Source organism: Rattus norvegicus, chromosome 1, assembly GCF_036323735.1.
Source record: "Rattus norvegicus strain BN/NHsdMcwi chromosome 1, GRCr8, whole genome shotgun sequence".
Taxonomy (NCBI): Eukaryota; Metazoa; Chordata; class Mammalia; order Rodentia; family Muridae; genus Rattus; species Rattus norvegicus.
The window spans coordinates 199355217-199380131 of record NC_086019.1 but is presented as its reverse complement, the minus strand read 5'-3'; the positions used below and the strand labels follow the sequence as shown (position 1 = coordinate 199380131).

Sequence of the window (24915 nt, the reverse complement as noted above, 5' to 3'; positions counted from 1 at the left end):
CAGCCGGTCTGTTGTTGGATTTGGGGGTGGGGGTGGGGGAGCTCTGCTTAGAACACAGTAGTACATCTCAGGAAGTATTCCCAAATTTGATCCAAAGCCATGGCCTTGGCACCTTCTTCAGCAGCTCCGGAGGGACGTGCTGCAGGTAGGAAAACTGACTGGAGACTTTTGCCTCCTCACTGTCTCTGCCAGCCCTCGGGGAGAAGAGAGGCTGAGTAAGGTGGACTGGTCACAGGCTTGGAAAGGTGAAGTAAAGGGGAGAAAAAGTACCTGTGGATTCATAGCTGTGTGCCCTTTTTAAAAAACAATAATGTGTGGTTTTAGTGATATAAATAGATATAATTTAATAATATATGTAATCCATAATAAATAATAAAAGTACATACACACATCATTTATATGTGTGTGTGTGTATGTATGTATGTATGTATGTATGTATGTATAGTTATTTTGAGATAGAGTTTTATTATGCAGCCCTGGATGACTTGGACCTTGTTATACAGACAAGGTTGGCCTTGAACACATGAAGATCCACATGCCTCTGCCCCAGTTACCTTATCTACAGAAATTGGCAATGTGTCTCTTTTAAACAAGAAAGGTGCCATACGCTCTAGTCTTAGGTTGTTGAGATGTAGATTCAGCTGAGTGGTATACAAGGCCATAAACAGCCTCTTGACTGTCTGAGCGGGTAGGGTATGGCCTGTGCTTGTGAATGGTGTGTGTGTGTGTGTGTGTGTGTGTGTGTGTGTGTGTGTGTGTGTGACATAATTCTTTCCCCATGAGAGAATGCACACAAAGCCATGTGAGGGGCTCTGATTTTTCACTGCTGCATTTCTGTGAACATATTTGCTAGTAGAAAGGCAGCCCCAGTTTGTTTCTATGACTTCCATAGCAACAGTGGCTAAAGGGTCCAGGAACTCTAGGGTGTGGGACAAACAGACCAGAGGAGGAGCAGGCCTCAAAGAGGCTGCAGTTTCCATGAGCACAGAGATCAAAGGGATGACTCACCACAGCAAAGAGCCTGCAGAGAGCTGACTACAGCGCCCCCTCAGAGCCAGATGCAGTTCAGCACAGGCGTGTGAGCTCAGTTCCATCAGGATATGCGCAGTTTAAATGCCCCTGCACGACCCTGTCTGTGTGTTCATTTGCGGGGGTTGTATGTAGATGTTGGAGGACAACCCTTGACTTGGTCTTTCAGGCACCTTCTACTTTCTGTTTGAGACGAGGTCTCTCAAGAGCCTGGAACTTTACCAGGCAGCTCTGCTTGCTGATCAATGAGTTTACAGGGCTCTCCCCAGTCTTCGCTTTCCACGTTGCCATTGCTAATAATGCCCCTCTAATAACGTTACCTTTGGTGGGTGCTGGAAATCATTAGCTTTCCTTGTTCTCAGGAGAGGGTAGAAGAAACATCTAGCATGTTCTTCAAGGGTTAAAGTCTATACTTAAAACGATGGAATTATTAGCGAGAGACCCATCATCAGTGTCTTGCTGCCTCTTATTGGTAAGAAAATTGGCATAGTTACCTGACAATCTGTTCAGACACTGGCCGGTGAAACTTAGGGGGCAAATCTAGCTTGGGCTTCACTGTGAAGCACTGAATGTCTGAGGGAAGAGGGTTAAGGTCCAGATGGCAGAATATGTGAAACCAAGAGAAGCTCTGCCTCCTGCATGCACCAGTGCACCCACGTTCCCAGGAATGGCCCTCCTGCTGTCTTAAAGGATACACTGGCCTGGAGAAGTCTTAATGTCATCGCCGGGTGGAGATGTCGTCTTCATTTTCTCAGCATTTGGAAACTGAGTTAATAGCCGAGCTTCAAAATCTTCCCGTCGCTCGTATTCTTTTCCTCGGTAAATGAACACTTTTCCCTGGAGACAGTGACCTTTGTTAAATAGCACCACAGGTGGAGGACCGAGAAAAGTTCATGCACTGAGTGCTGGTCTTCAAATGGGCTTGAAGTTTTGTTTGTTGTTTGTTTTGGGCAGTTTTTTTTTCTTTTTAAGCCACTGCATTTAAGAGTAACTAGCAACTATATTCTAAAATCAAGAGCACAAAAATTCATATGGTTGAACACTCGCCGTGAGCTTTACTCTTAGCAAGAAGGATCAATTACGAACCCGTGAAGGAGGCCAGCAAGAAGGCTTAGCAAGTGAAGGTACTTGTAAGCTAAGTATGACAAGCTGAGTTCAATCCCTGGGACCCACATTGCAGGAAGAAGTGACCTCCACATTGTACTCTGACCGCCATGTGCACACCCTGGCACACTCACACACATACAGTCACACACTCACACACACACATATACACACACACATATACATACACACATATACACATACACACTCACACACACATACACACATATACACACATATACACACATACACACACATATACATACACACATATACACATACACACTCACACACACATATACATACACACATATACACATACACACTCACACACACATATATACACACATACACACATATACACATACACACTCACACACACATACACACACATACACACATATACACACATACACACACTCACACACATACAGTCACACACTCACACACACATATACACATACACACTCACACACATACACACACACACACACAAGTTTGCAATAAGTTCTATTTTTATATAAATAAATGTAATAAGTAACCAAGCAAGGCACAGCAATCCCATACATGTTATGATATTTGTTTTTCTTCTCAGTGAATGCTGAGGACTTAAGAAAATGCTGACTGGAATATAATCATTTAAAGCCAGATTTCTCCATGGAACTGTGGCCCCTGTAGGGGTTGCTCAACCTCCTTCTCCTCCTCTATTTTTTTGGAGACAGAGTTTCTATTATGTAGCTCTGTCTGTCCTGGAACTCACTGTGTAGACCAGGCTGACCTCTTGCCTCCGCCTCCTGAATGCTGGGATTAAAGAAAGGCATGTGCCAACAACCTACTAGCCTCTACTTTCATTTTAAAGGAAGCAATGGGATTCTTACTTGGGGAGCCTTTCGTGCTCCAGTGTAACCAGGATAACCACCCATCTCTCTCAGTAACATCCCTAGAAGTCAGTTGATGCCACCTATCTTTTGTTTCCAGGTCAGTGTCACAGATAAGGGGAAGAGATGCCTTCCCTCATCCTGTTGGCTCGTTGTTGTGTTTTTATTTTGTTAATTCATTGCTCTTTTTCAAACAAAAAAGCATCAACTCTGGTCATAGAGTTGGAATATATTCTCTTGTAAAAATCCATATGTATATGTAAAATTAATTAGTTTTTAAGCTTCTCTCATGTGAATTGGGTCCTGTGTTAATTGGCTACCTTAGACACAGGAAAGAGTTGGCATGAGAACCCAGCGGCCAGTGGCTGGGCCCTCCCCCTTGTAGCCCTAATTAAGTCATCATTCCTCTGCCAAAAAGAATACAGCTTTGTACAGGACTAAGAGGAGGTCCTCAGAGCCTGACCTGGGCCATGGGTATCACATGGAGGTCAGCAGAGATAGAGCAAAGGGAACCCCAGACAGTCAAACAAGAAGACTGAGCTCCTGGCTTGCCCAAACCCTGGAAATGAGTGGATGGTAGGACTTCCTTCTGGCAGGATGAGCTCTGTACAATCCTTACTCAACAATGACAAGGTGTACATGGCTCTTAGGACTGGCTTTTGTCATTTTCAAGTGACGCTCTCCAATCTAGATTTCAGTGGAAGCTGTTAGCAAAGATCAGACCAGGTAGCTCTCAAGTGTGCACAGGTGAATGGGCACTCTCCTCACACCCTCCTTACCCTCTATGTGGGTTTAAGCAAATGCCATGTACATCTGGAAGAAAGGGTCCTGAGGCATATAAAAGATCTCTTCAAGGACCAGCGAGTTCTGCATGTCAGCTCAGTTACAAACAGGTGTCAGCAGCTACAACACCACACCGTTGCTGTCATTTGAAGGCTGCTGTCGCTCCAACTGCCTAGCCCTTTCCTGTGCTTCTGCCAGCTACTGGGAGACTTGTACGCATCAACTAGTCACGCTGGGCGAAGTCCTGCCTTATCCGTAGCTGTCTATGGACAGATAGGGGTTGATGGCAGTGAAAAGGAAGAAGACAGAGTGAGGGGAGCAAGAGAGGGACAGAGGTAACAGCATTTTCTCACACATCCTTAGATCTGTGTTGACTCAGCTGTAAGTAAAAACTGATCTGATCAGCATGTTTCCAGAGATAAGGGGAGACACTTCAGACTGCTCTTGCTGTGGCTTGAAGGACCCTGCCCTTCTACCCTTTAAACACTGAAATTCAGTCACCAGTGTAATGGCCGCTGGGTAGTTGTGCGTGTTGGGAATGGACTAGCCCATTTAAGGTCTCCAGGAATTCTCTTCTCCTACCCTACATGGCCTCGTCAGACACAGAATCTATGGTCCCTTGTCCTGGACTTCCCAGCCTCCAGATCTATGAGCAATAAATTTTTGTTGTTTATAAATTATCCAGTCTAAGGTGTTTTGTTATAGCTGTCCAAACCAATCTGAACGAATCCCCTTTGCAAATCCCAATTTATTCTGTAGTTTAACAAATTACTAAGGAAGCAACAGTTTAAGGATTAGATTTCCCCCGCCCCTCCCCCCCCCCCGGCCCTGCTCTGTGCTTAGGTATGGCTTGAAACATCGTTATGGAAGAAAAAAAATGTCCTATTTTTTTCTGGAAGAAAAATGTCAAGCAGAAAGCAGAGTAATATGTAGTCTTAATTAGAAATATAAATACAGAGTCTGGGCCTCCTGTGAGGCTCTAGGAAACCAAATATTTCGGGAGTGCAGTAAGATTTACTAGAGAGCAGACCACTCAGAAAGTAGCATGCATTTATTAAGCTTCACCCTCGAAGAAGGCACAATAATAAAAACACATAAAGGCTTTAATAGAAAAACACTAGAGTTATAGACAAAAAACACTAATAATATTTTCCAGAAACGTCCATTACTTTGCATTCCGCGGGAGTCCTTCCCAACATGAAAATGGGGAAAATGTACATAGAGTCAGAGATATTTATTCCTTGTGAGAATGATAAATATTAATAAGGATGCAAAAAAGCAATGAGCTCGATTTATGGAGAGAAACAGTGCCAAGGGGACAGGCAGATAGCTCGGCGTCTGCTCCCTCGGCAGCTTGAAGTTGCTAAACATTCCGCCCACTTTTTGGTAACTGGTAAATGTCATTGTCAGACTGACCCCTGCCAGGCGATCTGTGAAGCGTAATGGATATATTGCTACAGCCCCACAGAGTTATTCAGGTGTGTCGGGAAAGTCAGCTCAATATTAATCAAGCACTTTAAACTCTTTAGTCTTACTTTATATTTTGTCCTTTGATGGTGGAAGTGACCCAGGACAGTCCCTGGAGCCTACAGTAGCCAGTGCTTCGGACTGAATTGCAGTGTGCTCCCCGGCGTGGGGGGGGGCATTCCCTCTCATGCTTGGTCAGGCTGCTTGCTGCCTTGCTGTTGGAGCTAGATAACTATAACTATGGTTGGTGGCCCCTGTATCACAGGGGAACTCTGTGCCTGGGGCCCAGACTCTAACACCCCATGAGCAAGAGTGTGTCAAGCCCAAGGTTGATTTCTCTTTTCCCGGAGTCACATCCATGTTGGGCATACATAAAGACACTAAAGTTTTTATGAAATGTGCACGCATACCACAGAGTGTTCATGGAGATAAGAGGAGCAGTGAGTATTGGTCAGCGTCCTGTACTTTGAGGCAGGGTCCTTTTGTTGTTGACTGCTATACATATCAGACGTGCTGGCCTCTGAGCTCCCAGAGGGTCTCCTGTCTTCACACCTTATCTTTTGGTAGGAGTGCTGGCACTGTGGATATGTGCCATCGAGGCTGGCTTTATATAGGTTCCGGGGATCTGAACTCAGGTCCTCACACTTGTGGCCAGTGCTCTGCTCACTGAGCCATCTTTCCAGTTTGCTATGTATAGTTCGACACAACAAATCTCCGAGAAGAGTTCTTTCAGGAAAAAAAAAATCACACACACAAAAAAATCTCTATATTTAACCAGAGTTCTCATGTAATTAAATATTTGTGGTCCCTCTTTGGCACCCGAGAGTCAACATCTGACTTTGCTGTGTAAAGCACTCAGACCCGAAGGGGCCTCTCTGCTGAGCGAATGACATTGGCTCAGAGCAAGAAGAATCGAACTTACCCGAAGGAATGAAGGGAAGCCTTGCCCATAGTAGCCAACAGCAAAATAGTCCGGCTTGGGTCTTATCACCTTGACGATGTTCTCATAAAATTGTGCCTGTTTTTTCTGGGATGAAAAATGAAAGCTCACTTTAGGGTCGCACGGAGCATTGGAGCACCCACCCTTCTGGATTCTTCTGGGGGGGGGGGCTGAGGTTTGTACCTGACTGAATGTCAATGTTGACATTATTTTTCATGCTGTTCAGCAAGGTAACGTAAACAAGCCATACTTGGTCGCTAGCTGTCTTTTGAGGGTGTTTTCAATAATCCAAGGAAATGATTTCCCTGTGCTTTTAGTGCTTTCAAAAAGGGGAGGGGGGATACAGAGCAGACACTGGGAGAATTTGAAGGACGGAATTATTCTGCTCTAAATTATAGGCAAACAGTCTGTCATAAACAGGCCTGCTGTGCACACACACAAAAATTATGGTATGGCTGAGAAGGCAGCAACTAAAAACTTAGAGGATGTCATGGCATGCCAAGGTTCTGGCCACCACCTGTCTGCCTCTTCTGGTGGAAAGGGTGAGCACTTTAAACTAGCTGAAACTCTCAGAAACTTGGGCTGCCAAGACCTCTGTACTAAGGACGTAAGCCCCTGTCATGCATTACTCATGCAAGGTTTAACCTCTGGGCCTACTTGAGAATAAAGGGTGACTTTTCATAGGATGGAATCAACCAGCAGATAAAGGACAGCCATTTCTCAAGACATCACAGAGGGGACAGGTAAAAGCCAAGAGAACATTTGAGGCAAATCTCAACATGAAAACTGAATGGGAAATCTAAGAAAAAACCCAAACCCAAACCCAAGCCAATAAGGACTGACCAGCAACTCACTCAGCTGCTCATAATCAAACAACTCCGTTTCGTACTGCTCTGCAAGTTCCTTGCCCAGGGCGATGGCCTCCTCCCACATCTGTGAGTGATGCAGAGAAGAGAGAGAGAGAGACCCAAGCATGAATCATGCATCAAGCCAAACAAGAAAATCATTATTTACAATGAAACATCCAGAAACGCATGAGATAAACGGACACGCTGGGGAATCATGCAGGAAATACACAAATACTTTCTAGAGGTTCCAGCTCTTGGCTCAGGACCTGCACTCTTGACTAAACTGCTCAACCTGAGGCTCATCTATCACACCAGCTTTTCCCCCCAGCACACGGTAGTCTGCTGGCCCAGCATCACTGGTCCTCACTCTCCTGCTGCCAGTAATGGCCGCCAAGGACCATCTGTCAGGGCAGCCTTGGAGCCAGGAAAGAGATGCCATAGGGTGAAGACGCATAGCTAGGAACATCTACTATGTGGCTATTTCCCAAATCTTCCCACTGCATAGCCATCAGGTTCCAGAGTGCACACGGCCAGAAACGCCAACTCAAAGCTTTAGAATGCTTGCTTTTTCTTGCTTTTTGCAAATGCAAATCCTGCCAGTATTTGAAATGGGGACTTTCCTATGGCAAGCAGTTTGAAAAGATGCTTCTCCGAGCATCTTACTTTTACAAACATGGACAAGCTTTTACTTGTTTTATTTTACTTATTTATTTACTTACTTATTTATTTATTTATTTATTTATTTATTTATTTTATGTGTGTGTGTGTGTGTGTGGTGTATGTTGAGTGTCAGTGTCCTCTGAGTCAAGAGGTGATGGGGTTATAGGCTGTTGTAAAGTATACAGTGTGGGTGCTGGGAACCAAACTTGGGACCCTGAAAGAACAGAACACACTCTTAATGGATGAGCCATCTCTCCAGCTCTTATCATCATCATCATTATCATCACCATCATCACCACCACCATCACCATCATCACCATCATCATTATCATCACCAGCAGCAGCAGCAGCAGCAGCAGCAGCAGCAGCAGCAGCATTTTTTAATGTGAATAAACTTTTGAACATAGTAGTTCCATGCTGGGTCTGGCTCCCCCGTGGGAAAGATGGATTGCCTGAGAAGCATGGGACATTTGGAGGTAGACGCTCCCCTAAGAACCCATTTGCTGCCCACTCTCCTTCTTTGGGCTTCAATGACTCAGAACTTTCTTTACTGTATCAAAACTGGAGCATGCTTGTTTTCTCTCTCCAGACTGTATTCCCCAGGAGTGTCACTCACAGGAAACCCGAGGACATTACTACCTGTTCCTCGAGGCTCAGTACACAGAACTGGAGGTTAACAGGAAACTAAAGTTCAGACAATTCTTAACAAACTTTAATCCGAGCCTCATACATTCTAAGTTTCACAGTGCTATCATTCCCAGGAGATCACAGCACTGATCTTTATGGGAGCTACTCATTCCTGCCCGCTAGTACCTGGAAAAAGATGAGGAGTCCTGCCCCTAGAGACGTTGCAGGTATGGCTGCCCTCACATGTGAGTCAGTAGTAGCAGAGAGGAGAGAGGCTATGTCTGTAATCAGTGCTCTGACCTGTGAATATTTGAATGATTAGTAGCCTAACAGTCCCAGAAAAAAGGGAGCCTGAGACTATCACCAGTCAGGTACCAGACAGGCCTAGATGGGTTCACAGGATGGGGGGCAAGCCAGAGACTAGAACAACCCCACCTGGGACTTTAGGCCCTAGGTGGGAGTGAGCCTAAGATAGATGACCTCCCAAGAGGCCACTTGGGCATACTGGGCAAGATGAAAACTTAAGGTGATCACCAGACCAGCACCAGAGGGCCTAGACAAAGAACTACCCTGAGATGATCCCTGCCCAGCACCATAATGAATGAGTGGAGCATAGCACTCCTAAGACTACTCCTGAGATGACCCCAGGTACTCAGAGAACCCAGTCACCACTAAGATGAGCAAGTAAGTGGTGGAGAAATGTAAGAGAAAGAGAAGCAGAAGGATGTGTGGACAATGAAGAGAGGCAGAACTGGAGGCTCTAGTGTAGTAAGGAACAGCCTGCTGTGAGTAGCCAGTGATGCCACCTGGGACCCTGGGGTGGAGGGTGGGGTTGGCGGGGGTGGGGTGGGGGGATCGAGAGCCTTGGCCTGTTGTTCCACTGGGGGTCATGTCTGGGTTTGTGGCCATGCAGTAGCAGGAGTCTGTTACCAAAGGCCAGGAAGATGTCCCTGGTCTAGGTTGCTGCCTAGGGACATATTGATGTCTGAGGGCTGTGTAAAATTGGCCCCACCCCCCTCACCTGGGCATCATGGAAAAGCTGATCCCTCATGTGGCATGGAGGAAGAAGAGATATCTTCCTGCCCCTTGACTTTCACTATCTGTGGCAGGTGGGAAACGAAGCCCTGAGGTCATGAAAGTAGGAGGAAGGGGCCCTACCCCTCACCAGCTGCACACTTACACCTTGCCTGGCAGTAGAGCTGACCCTTGGAGGGGAGGGGTTATGTTAGCCCCAGGTCTTGAGTGTGGGAGAGCTGGCTGTATCACTTGTCTGCCTCGTGGTTACATGAGCAAGGACGAGAGGAAGCGATGCTCCTAGGTGGAAGGGTTGCCCAGACGGGGCAGAAGAGCAGAACCTGTACCTCCCCTGGGCAGGACAGTAGAGCTGGCCCTGGATGTGAAGACTGCATGAGCACAGGAGAGTCTGCTCTGTCTTCTGTTTCCAGATTGGTGACACAGATAAGGGAAGAGGTGCCTTCCCCTGTCCTGTGTCCTTTGTGACAGGCAGGAGAGCTACCCCTGGGGTCATGAAAGTGGGAGAACTGGCCACGCCCCTCACCAGGTACAAACACTTAGGAGAGCAGGTCCTGCATCTCACCTGGGCAGCAGGGTAGAGCTGGCTCTGGTTGCAGGGGGTTGCTCGTGAGCTGACCCCGAGGGCAGGACAGCAGGAGAGTCTGTGGGCTGATGGGTTCAGATACCTCAGGCCCAGATCCAGAGCTTTGAATTGGCCCATCCCAACATCTACCCTATCAGTGAATTGATGGAGAACATGAATTCACTGTTCCTACAGATCCACAATTACAGTATCTCCATGGCACAGGCAACAACAGAGTTTCTGAGAGGAGTCCTAGTGAGGTTCCAATATTGATAGAATATCAGAAGCCAGAGGCCTCATACCAGACCAACAAGTCACGCAATGAACATTTGCAAGCAAAGAAGTATGGGCAAAAGGGTATACTGTGGAACACAGCTTCCACAAGGAGTTTTTTTTTCCCCTCTGTTGGAGGGAAGGTTGCAAGGAGGGCAGGTAGGAGAGGAAAGAAGAATGAGTGGGATTGGGGAACATGATGTGAAATTCATAAAGAACAAATAAAAAGTTAAGAAAAATAGGATGAAGACCTGCTGTGGGCAATGTTTCCCTGACAAGAGCTTAGATCAGTGTTTCTCAAGCTGTGGGTCAGACCCTTTTGGGGTGGTCACATTTTAGGTATCCTGCATATCAGATATTGCATCATAACTCATGACAGTAGCAAAATTAGTTATGAATTAGCAACAAAATAACTTTACGGTTGGGGGTCACCACAACACGAGGAACTGTATTAAAGGGTCGCAGCATTAGGAAGGGTGAGAACCACTGGCATAGACAATCAGCGTGGCTGACATGATGTTCTCTAACCACCTGCTAGGAATGTTACTTCCAGGCTGCAGACAGGGAAACTGGGGTTCAGAGAGGGGAGGAGCTTGCCCCAGGTGACAGGGCAGAGACACAGTAGATTTGCATTTTTACTCTTAAAGGTCACATGCCAGCACTTCCAGGTCTGTCAGTTGGCACATCCCCTGAGCTTTCTGCCTGCTAGGATGGACCCACCACTGGGGTTGATTATTATTCACTCCTTCAACTAACCGAAGGGCACCCTATAATTACACCCACCAGAGATACTCTCTGCATACCTACTACTTTATAAACTGTTCCCTTTCCCCACTTTGTGGGTCTTTTGAGACAGGGTCTCACATAGTGCTAGGCTAGCCTCCAGTTCATTATATAGATGAGAATGACTTCGAACTCCTGATTCTTCAGCACTCCCCCTTTCCGCCAAGTGCTGGGATGATAGGGGTATGCTGTTATGTCCAATACCAGTTGGCATTCTTGATGAGAGAAAAAAGAAGACTCTGAATTAATGGTTGCATTTTTAATAACCTGAAAAGCAAAGTAAAAGTAAGTTCCTTGTGTGCTCCAGATATAGGGAGACCTGCCTGAAGAGGAGTCTAGAAGGAGACAGGGACCCTGGGTCAAGGGGTCACTTCACACTGTTCTCTTTGGTCTGATGCTCTCTCTTATTCTCTGTGTATCCACAGACCTTTCATGTCCTCTTCGGGAGCCTGAGCCCGCATTCCAGAGGAACACTCTCCCCTGCAATGTTTCTTTTAGGCACCAGTGACCCATGCCTCCCTTCCTATATTTCCACTTCAAAGGCAACATCCCTCTCCTTGTAGGTCTCCTTTAGCGGATTGTTCTTTCCTTTCTGTAAGCTAATATACCTTTTCTTAGCTGCTCATTCCTGAGCAAAAGCTTAATCTGTCTTGATCCTAAATGACAGATGACGTACTTTAGATAGGTAGCCAAGTAATTGTTTTTAAAAGAAATATAGGTCTCGAGTAAATATCTTTTCTTGCTCACCCTGAGGTCTCGGGGTTCTGATTTCTATCAGATTTTCTATAAATACATAAGCCACCCCCCTCCATACCCCTCCACTCGTGTTAAAGGATTCCACACTGGGCAGATTTTCATCAATTTTTAATTGGACCAGGGCTCTACAGGGAGTGTGGGCAATTCATACTTCCAACACGAATGCTGAGGAAAATATTTCAGCACCACAGAGGAAGCAGATTCAATATGATCTAGATTTAGATTGTCTCATCGAAAGAATCGCTTTGACCTTTGGTGACTGAACCCGGGCTCAGTTCCATTCTTACAAGAGCTACAGGCTTAGCTGGCTTGAACAGCCCCAAATGAAAATGCCCGGATTCACAGACAACTTTATTTTCTGATCTGAGGTCTTTAATCCAGTTTACAGCATCTGGGGAATTGTTGGCTATTGTCTGCGGGGGCACGTTTGGCCTCTGTCCTCTTCCTCACAGGATAGGTTCTTCCCCTTTCCTGAGATGGTAATCTTTACTGTCTTCCTGGTTTGGGGAGCTCCCCGTGTCTTTAAGACCTGCACATGAAAAACTTTCTTTTCTAATAAAACACCTTTCTCAGTGTCAAGACGGTAGCAGCCGAGGAGGCTGGGGAGATGGCTCCACAGGGAAAGTGGGTGGCAGACACAGAACAAGACAACCAGAACCCACATATAAAGCATAGAAAGCCATGAATGGAACTTGGGCAACAGTTCAGTAGCCAAGTGCACTTTGTGTGCAAGCAGGAAGAGCTGAGTTCAAATCCCCAGCTGTCCAGCAAAAAACAAAAACAAAACAAAACAAAACAAAACAAAACAAAAAACTGCCAAGGTCTCACACAACTGTAACTCCAATAGGAAGATAAATGGGGTTTGTTGACTGCCCATCTAGTTCTAAGCCTGGGAGATCTTGTAGCATGAGAATAAGGGAGAAAAGGAAGAGCAAAACATTACACACACACACACACACACACACACACACACACACACACACACACACACACGTGGTGGCAGAATATACCAGGTATTGATTTCTCACAGGCAAACATGAAGTGGGTTTCAGAGATGGAGATGCTCCAGGATGGAGGGGTAGCAGCAGATAAAGAAGGAGACGTCATTAGAGGTGAAAGGTCCTTTATCCTTAGTATGACTGACTCACCAGGACTCCCATGGGCAGCTCTGATTTAGTGCACACACTGGCTGTGAACAGCTCCCTAGCAAAGGTGTTTTATATGAAGTCTGACTTTCGCCCATTTTTCTACTGCTCATCTGTTTTCCCTGGCAGTTATTGGGAAGAGTCACACTCAATTACCTCCTGAATTTCCAGAGTCCCACACAGCTTTCTGGTGTTTAATGGATGAGGATCAATGTTGTGGAAGAAGCCACAGCTCTGCTTGAGGTCCCTCTGCACCAGAGGGACCAAGTGGCCCAGGACTGGCAGGAGGCCTTCTCGCTCAGTAGACATCCTTCTGGTCCCCCAATCTGAACAAGGGAACACTTATACCTGTGAGGTAGGTCAGTCTATGTCTACCTGTGTGACACGCTCAAGGAAGGCTTCCTTATTTAGTCACTCTTTGAGAACTCTGATGCTGGCCACGAAGCCCTTGAGGTCAACTCTGCCTAGGTTTGTGTCCGTCAGGGTGAAGAGCGGCCTGTGGCAAACAGTAGGTTTGTTAGCGGAGGGATGTCTCTGGGATCCTACAGACTACAGCATGACAGCATTGTTCTGGCTTAAATGCTCTGACAAAAGTTAATTCCTTTTAATAGTGTCAAATCCCAAAGAACCTAAGAGACCTGAATTCCCACAGTTTCGGTCTGATGAGATAGACGCTGGCTCACACCGTGAGTTTGCAAAGCCTGAGACAGGGTTCCACAAGGCTTACCCACAGCCTTCTAGAAAGGAGCGTCACAGGATGTGAAAATGTCACCCTACTTAGAAACAGAATCCAATCATCTCACCAAAAAAAAGGAAACACACCTCCAAACTCCTATTTACAGCTCACAGATGATGCAGGCTGTGTGTGTTTTGGTTTTGGTCCCCACCCCCCAAGTTTGGCACAAGGCGAAATGTGAACTTCATCAATGGGATCTTCTTCTAAAAAAGGAGAATTCCAATTACAAATAGTTGCAGGGCTCCACACATCATCCTGGCCGTAAATTATGCATCATTGTCGTTAATGGCCAGCAGGGTCTGGACTTGGGAGACTGAGAGCTGCAGCCACCTGGGCAGGCCAGGCATCCATACTGTAAATCTCCCAATAGTGCGACTGCTATTTTCAACCCTCGTCCTCCACAGAGAAGCCTGGTAATTTTCAGTGAAGTACTTGGATTAAGGGCTTTATTGAAAATTACTAGGCCTCAGCCAAACACAATAAGACAGACAATTTGGAGACGCTTCAGAAAAGAACGCTCGCTTCCCAGATAAAGCCGAACAGAGGCTTTTGCAGGGAGAGGCCCAGGTGGAGGTAAAAATGGAACGGGAAAGGAGTCTGCAGTAATTGTTGGGCTGTGGAAGGAAGAAATGTTGGGGAATGAAAACCAGAGTGAATGGAAATGACATTTTGTGGAGAGAAAGGAAAAGATTAAGATGCCAACTGCTAGGCTGAAAGGCATTCAAAACATTAAAGAAGGGAAGAAAAGCAAAAATGGAAGAATGATTTTGTATGAGAGAAACACAGAAAACTAGCAGGTCATACTTTACAGGTAAACGTGTCCGATACAAAGGTCAAAATCTCCTGTTGGCCTTGCTGGTGTCACGGGACAAGGTGGAAATGGAGGCTTTCTTAGAACTGATTCCAGCCTCAGCCCAGGCCCTCTGTTAAGGCTTCTCGGCACACAGGATGCAGCTGTGGACCTGAGAGTGGGCCCTTCCTCCTGGCCCGCCAGCAACACCCTGTTACAACTTACACTGCTGGGAGGCTGTGGGCCCAACTTTGCCCAGGTTACCATCCAAAGTCCCAGCAGTGCAGCAGCTCAAGGGTTTATTACACCATGTCCACACAGTAAGCACAGGGTGAAGATTTCCTTAAGGGCAAGGAAAACCAGACCAAAGGTGCCAAGCTACATCCAGAGCTCTGCCTGAAATGAGGCTTGCTGAGGTTGAGGATTCATTTAGTTTTCCATTTTATCGCACTTTTAAAAATAATTTAAATTTTTACTGTCTTGTACATACTCACATATACATACAAGTGAATAAATGTAATACAAAATTAAAAATGCATTTCTAAGTGTTCGATCAAACTTGCTTGAGGTTTAAGTGGTGATACGCATGCCTGCACACACATTCAGACATGAGCCTGGCCCTGAGTGCCGTTGGCAAATCTCGTCTGTGTTGGGGACCCCTGCTTGCTTGTTTGCTCACCCACTCAATAAGCTGCTGCCACGATTCAGACTGAAGGTGGCTGCTTTTATCAGACAAACAGGACTCTCTAGTGATGGCCAGCCCTTCTCTTGTAAGGACCCATCTTTGTCCCACCAGCAACCTCTACTGAGTGGATGTGGTACTGGGGGCAGCACTGGAGCCGAGTTAGAGACTCAGGATGTATGTTAACAGCATTCACAGATAGGATATTCATGGCGGGGACTGATGGGGCAGAAATGCTTCTGATGAGGTGTCACAAGTGAGGAAGAAGAGTGGTGTCTTTGAGGCCTCCCTGAGGCTCAGAGGTCAGGTCAAGAAGCCAGAGCATACAATTGTCTGAGGAACTTCATGGAGTACCTAAGTGATGGCTACCTCTTTGATCCCATGATGTTTGCTGTTCCAACAGTGGCCAGATGGGGTCTCAGTTGCAAAAAAAAAATCTAATTGTGTTGACACTCTAAAGTGCTACCTGGGTGTGGGGCAGGGGAGTAAGGACAACTCTGCACTCTTTGCTCAGTGTTGCAGTAAATCTAACCTACTCTAAAAACACACAACTTAGGGGTGGTGACATGGCTCTGTGGTGAAGATCCTTGCCTTCTTTTAAGGACAGGAGTTTGACCTTGGACCCACATGGTAGTAAGAGAGAACTCTTCTACAAGTTGTCCTTTGGCCTCCACAGGTTGATGGTCTATACCAGGTTGACCTGTGGGCATATCTGGGAGGGATTGCCTTCAATGGCATGGAAAGCTCCACCTTAAACATATTGAGACCAGATAAAAATTCATGGGAAAAAGAAAGCTTCACTCTTCTGCTCCACTAATCTTCATTCTCATTGGTGAGCCCAGCTACCCTGCTGCTCCTGCTGTTGATTCCTTTTGTGGTATTAGAATCAGCCCAATCTAACAAGCCCCCCACTAGTAGTATACATCCATTCTATTGGTTCTGTTTGTCTAGAGCAGTAGTTCTTAACCTGTGGGTTGTGACCGCTTTGGTGGCCACAGGCCAAATATTTACATTATAATTAATAACAGTAGCAAAATTACAGTTATGAAGTAGCAATAGAATAATTTTATGGTTGGGGGTCACCACAACATGAGGAAATGTATTAAAGGGTTAAAGCATTAGGATAGTTGAGATCCGCTAGTATACAGGACCCTGACTGATACAGTCCGCCATTGGCTCATGTGGTCTTCAGTCTTTATGGTGCTTGAGAATCACTGCAGGTGGGTCTTGATGCTTGGTAGCTCAGTCCCACTTCCTGTCTTCTGTCGACTTCCTGACTATGGGTGTAGTAGATGTGGTATGACCAGCCACCTCATGCTGCTGCTGTGCCTTCCCTGCCATGATTGACTGGCTCCTTTCCCTTGTTCCTAATTTATCAGGTTATTATTCAGAGCAGGGAGCAAAATAAGTAGTCTAATGCTCCAAGGCAGAATCAAGTAGAACATGGAGGCAGGAATTAAGAAGAGTTGGTGGGTGGCTGGTAATGGGAACCTCTCATCCTCTGAGGTAGACAAGAATGCAGCTCTCCAGGAGATAATGTGACTGGTCCTTGCAAGCCCAGGAAATAAAAACTGATGGTGGTGGGCTCTGGTCAGCATAGGCAAATGCACCACTGAGAGGCACAATTCTCAACTCAAATAACAAAACAGAGAAGTCCCAGGAAATGCCAACACATTCAACAGAATGACGTTGTATTTCCTGTGTTCACATGCGTGTGAAAGTAGACATGCATGTGTGTGCAGAAGCCAGACGCCAGTGTCAGGAATTTTCCTCTATTGATCACTACCATGGTTTTGTTTTTGAGAGAGGGTTTCTAACTGAACCTGGAACTTTCCCATTTTGCTAGACTGGCTGGCTAAGAAGCCCAGCGCTTCCTCCTGGGATTCTCTTCCCTAGTGCAGGGATTATAGGTGTGCAACCTTGTCCCATACCTTTCATCTGTGTGCTGGGACTGCAATGCAGGTCTTAGGGCTATACTCAAACATTTCACCACCAGGCCACCTTCCTAGCCCTGCTGCTGAGTTTCTTGGCTGCTAGTCACCACCGCAGTGGCCTGCAACAACCTCTCCCTTTTCCTTAGCTTCTGGCTTGTCCTTGTTCTCTATAGGACTAGTGGGTGTCCCAGCTCACTCAACCCCCAGATTCCTTAATACTAATGACGATTGGTTCAGAACACTGGGATGGAAAGAAAAAAAGCTTCTTCTTCTGGTACATGCTATGTTTTCTTTTTATACCCTTATGACATAAAATTTGTATGCCATGTCTTTAGTCTCTCCCTCCTCCTTTATCTTCTTGATAGATAGTCTTCCCATATAGTTCAGCACTCAAACTCTGGATCCTCTAGTCCCTACCTACCATGTACTAAGACAATGGGAAGCACCACCAAACCCAGCCCACTGTTCAATTCCTTTATACAGTTTACAGCTTTTCAAGTACTCTAGGATGTAGAAAATCTACATAGGTACACACATGGTTCTGACTGCTTGCCATAGTCCCAAAAGACATTCAGTAGACTTTGGCTTCTCATTATATGCTGGATGTAGCTGCTATGAGTGTGAAGGTGACCATAACTGTTCCACTTGAAACATTAGAAGACATGAAGTTTCTTTAGGCAACACCTAATATACTTAACTAACATCTAGTGTCCTTAAACAATACTTAAAAGACCACTCGATGAGTAGTAAGTCTAAAACAAATTAAGCTAAACCTAAAAAATGAACAAAAGATGTGATGTCTGCTTTTGCTTGTCAGTTTTTACTCGTCTGCATGATGTAACTGAGCCCTGAGCTGTCGCTTCATGCCTGGAGCAATGGGAAATTCACTTTCTAATAGTACTAGGGACTTGGAGCTCCAGACCAAGAATTCCTTCCTGTGTGTGCCTTCACATGGTTGTCCTTCTGCGGATATTGGGTCCTAAGCTCCTGTGTCTGTAAGGATGGAGATACAGTGGATTAACATCTATCATAATGATCTCGATTTGCCTTATTAACATCTCGAAGACACGATTTTCACTACAGCCACATGCTAAGCCCCCAGGCATGGTTTTAACATACACATTTTAGGAGGATACAACCTAGCTTATAAAATACTGTATCTTCTGTGTCTTAGGGCTGGGAGATGAGACATTTGGTAGAATACTTACCAGAAAAACATGAAGAGGTGAGTTAGGTTACCAAAACTCGTAAAAACAATCAAACAAAACAACAAAACCTGGATGTGGTGCTGTGTTCATGTAATCCCAGGCCTTGGGAAGCTGTGATAGGTGGCTCCCTGGTGGTTACTGGACAGCCGGACTAATCACATTGGTGAGCTCTAGACTAGTAAGCAACCGTGTTCAAAAAACATGATGGATAGCTCCTGAGGAAGGATGACCTCTGACCTCAGGCCTCTACACACATGGCACATAAGAAGTACATGTAATGTCTACTTACAAAGTTGGTCTTAGAGATACAGTGTGAATTGCACGCTGATGATATACCTTAGCTTGAACTAGCCAGTGGCTCAAATGTGGCCTGTGACTCAGTGTCAGACAGTACAGAGTCCTGTCCAACCCAATGCTTGCACATCATTTTCTCTTGAGGGGCCTCTTATTGACCAGGGCCCTCCTTCATGTCCCCAATGGATACATCACATACTGTCACCTACGATCCATTTTAGAGCTTTAGAGTGAAGGATGGAAAGTTACACATCTGGTCTCCACAAACATCACAATCTTCAGTCATCAGCCATCGCATTGGTCACTCATCTTACTCCATTCCTTCTAGGAAAGGGGTCTAGTTTGTTCTCCATTGCTGTGATGAACACCATGGCCAAAAGCAATGTAGGAAGGGAAGACTTTATTTTACCCCTGGGCTTACAGTCCATCATCCAGGGAAGTTAGGACAGGAACTCATCAAAACAGGAACTGATACAGAGGCCAGGAAGAAATGCTGCCTATTGGCTCAATCTTCCCATCTTCCTCCGTCTACATGTCTTATATAGCATAGGACCACCTGCCCAGGGATGGTGCTACCCACAGTGGGCTGGACCCTCCCACATCAATCATCAATCCAGAAAACTCCCCACAGGTTTGCCTACAGCCCAATCTGAAGGACACATTTTCTCAATTAAGGTACCGTCTCTTTTTTCAGATGTATGTTCACCCACCAGCGTACACACACATGCGCGAGCACACACACACACACACACACACACACACACACACACACACAGAGAGAGAGAGAGAGAGAGAGAGAGAGAGAGAGAGAGAGAGAGAGGGGGGGGGGGGGGGAGGTGGGGTTTGGGGAGGGAGAGGGAGAGGGAGAGGGAGAGGGAGAGGGAGAGGGAGAGGGAGAGGGAGAGGGAGAGGGAGAGATATAGATATTAACTGCTTTATGTGCCAAGAACACCTAGAACTTGTCCTGGTCAAATGCTGTGGTGCATGATGGAAACAGATTCCCCTCATGCTTTTCTGTCCTCCTAGGCACTTGCCCAACCCTGGAAGGTCTGTATGGCTATGTGGTTTGCCTCAGCAGAAGACAAAAACAGAAGCAGTTCAGGAAAGCTACTCCCTTCTATTTGTTCCTGGGCTGCATCTACGTGAGCAGACATTCGGTCTTCCTTAGCCTTGTTCAGAGAGACAGCCACTAGTCTGAGTAGAAGTGGACCACTGTGGTTTGGAACTCTCCAGAGTTCCAGGTCAAAACTCCAGAATGTTCTGGCCCATCCCAGGCTACATAAAAGATAATGGCTTCCTAGAACACATCCTGCTGGCTGATATGAAGAGGAACCCTTTGATGCCAGCTCATTCGGCAGGCATTGCCTGCCCTATGCTCTGGAGTTCTCTCCAGCACCTGTGTTGTAGATTTGTGTGGATGGGCGGATTGGTTCCTTTTTAACATTCTGGTGGAAATGTCACAGGCGCTCTGAAATGGCTTTCCAATCTTGTTGTTTTATCAATACAACTGGAATGGCAGCTGGGAACACAGCCCTCCCTAGCTCACTCCGACTCAGGGGGAGCCAACGGATCACGTCACCATGGTCTTCTTTCTGTTTCCACAATATAGGGACATCTGAGGACAGGCCTTCTACTGGCTTTCCTTTTATACACTGGCTTTCTATACTATTTTGTCACATGGATTCTTTCTTTCTTTCTTCCTCCCTCTCTCCCTTCCTTCCCCTTCTTTCCTTCCTTCCCTCCTTCCTTCCCTCCTTCCTTCCTTCCCCTTCCTTCCTTCCCCTTCCTTCCCTCCCCTTCCTTCCTTCCTTCCCCTTCCTTCCTTCCCCTTCTTTCCTTCCTTCCTTCCCTCCCCTTCCTTCCTTCCCTCCTTCCTTCCCCTTCCTTCTTTCCTTCCTTCCTTCCCTCCCCTTCCTTCCTTCCCCTTCCTTCTTTCCTTCCCCTTCCTTCTTTCCTTCCTTCCCCCCTTCCTTCCTTCCTTCCTTCCTTCCTTCCCCCCTTCCTTCCTTCCTTCCTTCCTTCCTTCCCCCCTTCCTTCCTTCCTTCCTTCCTTCCTTCCTTCCTTCCTTCCTTCCTTCCAGCAAGCTTTCCAACCTCAGCACTATGGACATTCTGAGCTGGATGCTCTCTGTGCTGGGGACACCCTGTGCATTAAGGGAAACTCGGCTCCACATGCACAGACTCAGCCATGAGCTTTCTAGTGACACTGGTTTGCACTCATGATAGCCAAATGTCCCTGCAGATTGAAGTTGGTTACCAACGTTAAAAACTAACCGCATTTATTTTTGCTCCTACATGTGATTCTTTTTTAAGATTAACTATTGCACAGAAAAAGTTATCAGGTTATCTTTCATTTAAAAAACAAAAGCCCCATTTAAAAAACCTCGCAGTCTTCGGTCTCATTCCTATTGAAAACGGGCCACTCCCCTGGCAGGAAATGCTGATAAATGCCGAGCATTCATTTGTTTGGTCATCTAGCCAACCTCAGTGAGCATACAGCAGGTAGCACTAAGCATGCTGGGAGAAGCAACAAGTAAGCCTCTGTTGCTAGTGCTTACACCCCCTTCAGTGAGTCACTACAGAAGCGTGGATGTAAACTTCTTGTAGCAAATTAAAGAAAGGACTCCAAAGAAACAGAGGGTGGCTCAAGGGTGGCAAGAGGTGACACTTAGGCTGAGATGGAGAAGAAAGTGCTGTGGAGGGAACAATAGATAGCTTTTAGACAGAACAAGACTCCAACAAGCATGGCAGACACAGAGTAAGGTGGAGGAGAAGGAGAGGGAGACAGAGTCAGAGAAAATGCAGTGTCTAAGGCCTTTTGGAGCTTGGCTGCTCACAGAGAGACTGAGTATGGCTACCCACGGAGGCAGATGCTCCTCAGACTTGGTGGACCCTTTGTTACCTTAGGCTTCCTGCCTGGGATCTCTACCTGTGCTCCACTGCACCTGGTGGTGGTTTCCCAGCATACCACAAAGCCACATGCTTTAGGCTGAATCTGCTGTTTCTCTAGCAATTTGCAGAGGAACGAAAGGCTTCTGTTCAAGCTAAGGGAGCATGAATAAGCCCAATGGTGAGAGCCTCATATCTTAACATCCTGTCCATCTACTACAGGGTCAAGAAGAATCTACCTTCCAAATGGCCTGGCTAGAGAATTTGGACTTTCCCCATATTAAGAATGACAGGTGGCATAGGCCTGTTATCCTAGCTGTCAAGAACACTGAGGTAAGGAGGATCATAAATTTAAAGTCAGCCTGGGAAACTTAGTGGGATGGTGTTTTGAAATGAACAGCTTAACCGAAGGAATGGGTGGCAAAGCATTTGCTTAGCACGTGTGAGGCTTAGGTTCAAGTCTCAGCAACAAACACACACAGTACCAGAAGAAGATGCACGATGACTTCAGATACAGTGAGAATCCTGAGCTTGTGCTCGCCGAGAGTCTACTTTTAATAGGGTTTGGTTCCTGTGAATAACACCCAAGGGGGAAGGTCCTTCTGACAACACAGCTGCTGTGGGGAGAAATGCATTTCCAGAAAGACACGTGCAATCCTAAGCCTTGGTATCTGTGACTGAGAGCTTCATGTGGAAACAGGCATTGTAGATGTAGTTTTGCTCTATGGAGCAGGGGCGCTCCCTGACAGACCAGTGCCTGGTGTCCTCATAGGAGAAGGATTATAGATACAGGCACATGGTAAGCATGGGGAAGACCCAGACAATTGGGTGATGGGTTTGCAAGGAAACGAGTACCAACAACTACCCACTATGCCTGCCATAAGCCACATGCATAGAACATGTGGTCCTGGAAGGCCTCCAGAGAGAGCATGGGCTCCGCTAGACCTGGATTCCAGGCTAAGAGCTTCAGCATCGAAAGCTGATGCTTCTGCTGTTCAAAGTGGTCTGTCCCAATAGCCATAGTAGGAAATAAAACACCAGCTCCCTTTGAGATCTCGCTGGAGTGACATAGAACATCCTTGACACAATTAAAAAATTCAGTGGAACTCCAGAAGGAGCTTGAAAGTCACCTGGGGTTTACGAATTTTCTTCAGCTAGAGTGGCTAGTTTTTACAGTGACTACACATCAACTCACAAGGACAGTGACGAAGTGTAAGACAGTTGATTAAAATGACGGCAGCTTTCCCTTAGAAAAAAATCAACTGAATAGATCATTTTGTTTAAGCCAATTAATCTACAAACTGCCAAGGTGGAACAAAGCCCGTCTCGTCACAGGGTTAATTTTTCAGTGACAACAGGAAAATGGTAGACGCCAAAGGCATATACCAGCTCCAAGCGCACAGACATATCCAAGCTGCTCTTCCAGACCCGGTTCCTCAAGTAAGAGCTATCAAAACAGTCAGATATCTTCAGGCCTTACTATCCACAGAGCACCTGAAAGAGCTATTGATTTTTTTTCAAATAAAAAGTTTTCTTATAATTGCAGGCCGGAGGAACATACACAAAATGCTTCCGTACACAATGTGTAATACATGTCTGGTTCTGCAAACACCGTGTGTTAAGAATCGTGCTTTTAGTGTTGCAGCGGGACCTGGGAGAGAGAGAGACCAAGGGACAGTGTGTGTCTTTACCTTGCCTTTGTCAAAATAGTGGATGATTTCTTGGTAGAGCTGTTCTTTCAGCTGTCCCTGTGTTGTCGCCTGGAACCCGTCCCGCTGAATGAGGTGAGCTGCACACGCATCCTCTGACCACTGTGGATAAAACAAGGAGTGAACAACGCTGAGTCAGAGGTGTGTTCAATGATATCACCAAGCACTAAGACAGGCATGAGACACTGATGCCAGGGACCCAGGGCTGTTGTTACCAGACTGCCCAGTTCTGGGAATGCCAGGGGTACGACCTGTCCCTGGAGGGCCCAACGAGAAGGACAGATGGGAAGGCAGAGACAGACTTTCCCAATAGACAGTCCTTGCAAAACTTGGCCTCCCAAGCTTGCCAATAGCTTCCTGGCAGCCAGGGTGCACTGTATAAGCAAGTGATTGGTGACCGTTCTCAGTGGGCAATGTGAGCTCTCTCTACTTGGTCAGAAGCCACACAAAATCTTAACAGACCATGTATGTGGATCGCAGGTCTCTCAGAAGGGAAATGCATAGTCCATCCTTATAAGGAGAGGTGTCTTGGCCCATGGCCTAGCACAGGTTCTGTCAGTATTTGTGGAAATGCTGGCCAATTTTTGTATGAACTAAAGAGGTAGCAGAGTGGAAGCTAGGGCCATTTGACAGGCAAAGCACGTGAACTCCTCAGTAGTAACTTAACAAACTACAGTTGGGTATGGGCTTCAGTGACAATAAGCTGATGCTTCTTGTGGTCCTTCCATGTGCCTATGGGTCGAGATGTGTCAGGAGCCTCATCCACTGGAGCCCTGAGCCACCCATCACACAAGTGCACCATGGGATATAATAACCTTGAAAAAGACCACATAGGCATCTAAGGGTGTGATGTGTGACTTTGCCTGGGGTGGAGGCTCAGGGCACAGCAGGAAGGAGCTTCTTAGTGGACCTGTGAAGTGTAATAAGACCCTCTACTAAGGAAGGACAGCAAGGGTCTTACAAAGAAGCAACTGACATCCATGACATTATTTCCCGAACAAATTCAGGTTAGCATAGGATAGCCCAGTGAACTCAGTGAGATGGTTAAGCCACAGGGCCAGCTATGATGACACTTGTTAGAGGAATGAAAGACGAGGAGAGCAGGGCAAGGAGTGAGAGCCTTGGTGGTGCCGGGACACAGAACAAAGGACCAAATGGATCAGCATGGAGAAGTGGGGAGGGAGTTAGGCCCCACTGACGGTGGTGACATGCCACATGCCACCAGATGCTTGCTCCCAGGCATACATCTTTCCTAAAGTCAAGAGCCCGGGGCTACCTCAAGCTGAGCTCTCTAAGCTTAAGGGCTCCCTATCCCTAGGACTGCTGGGTAGGAGTAGGGAGACCTTTATATGGTCCACAAGATGCTCACATTAAAGAGGGCCTTGCAGATCCCATCTGCAAGCAAAAGGGAGCGCCTCCATAACAGAACTGAGTCTGTGTAACACAATTGGCAGTTGTGTAAGTAGAGTTGTGGATGCAAATGTCGAACTCGGGTGACTGACAAGGAGGGACCAAAAGGCAAAGGCTTATTGTACGAGATAAGATCATACAGGCACCATATTGAATCTGGATGGGGAGTTCCCCACACTTCCCATGGTAAGTCTGCAGATGAATAAATTCACCGCTAAGCTAAACACTCATACTCTTAATCACTGGTATTTTTGATAAAAAAAAAATGGTAAAAAGGAAAATTGTATTTAAGAACCTTTTCGCTGATAGTTACAGCGATGCAGACCATTTTGTTTAGTAAGTTGATTAACCAGCACAAATTCACATTGATAAT

The 24915-nt window shown here is 46.3% G+C and overlaps 1 protein-coding gene and 1 non-coding gene across 3 annotated transcripts in view; one reads left to right on the top strand and one right to left on the bottom strand.

Annotated features, from left to right (window-relative positions):
* Dock1 (dedicator of cyto-kinesis 1) overlaps window positions 1-24915 on the bottom strand; it is a 516616-nt gene that overhangs the window by 33505 nt on the left and 458196 nt on the right. For both annotated transcript variants that reach the window (XM_063263800.1, NM_001143858.1), the window contains exons 38-42: window positions 23115-23234; window positions 7045-7134; window positions 6184-6288; window positions 1725-1866; window positions 1524-1602 (exon numbers count right to left, since the gene is read on the bottom strand). In XM_063263800.1, coding sequence (XP_063119870.1) covers window positions 1524-1602; window positions 1725-1866; window positions 6184-6288; window positions 7045-7134; window positions 23115-23234 — 536 coding nt within the window. The remainder of the gene's footprint in view (window positions 1-1523; window positions 1603-1724; window positions 1867-6183; window positions 6289-7044; window positions 7135-23114; window positions 23235-24915) is intronic.
* On the top strand, window positions 8542-8670 carry LOC120100426 (small nucleolar RNA SNORA17). Its single transcript, XR_005500184.1, has one exon. It is a non-coding gene; the product is annotated as a small nucleolar RNA SNORA17 (small nucleolar RNA).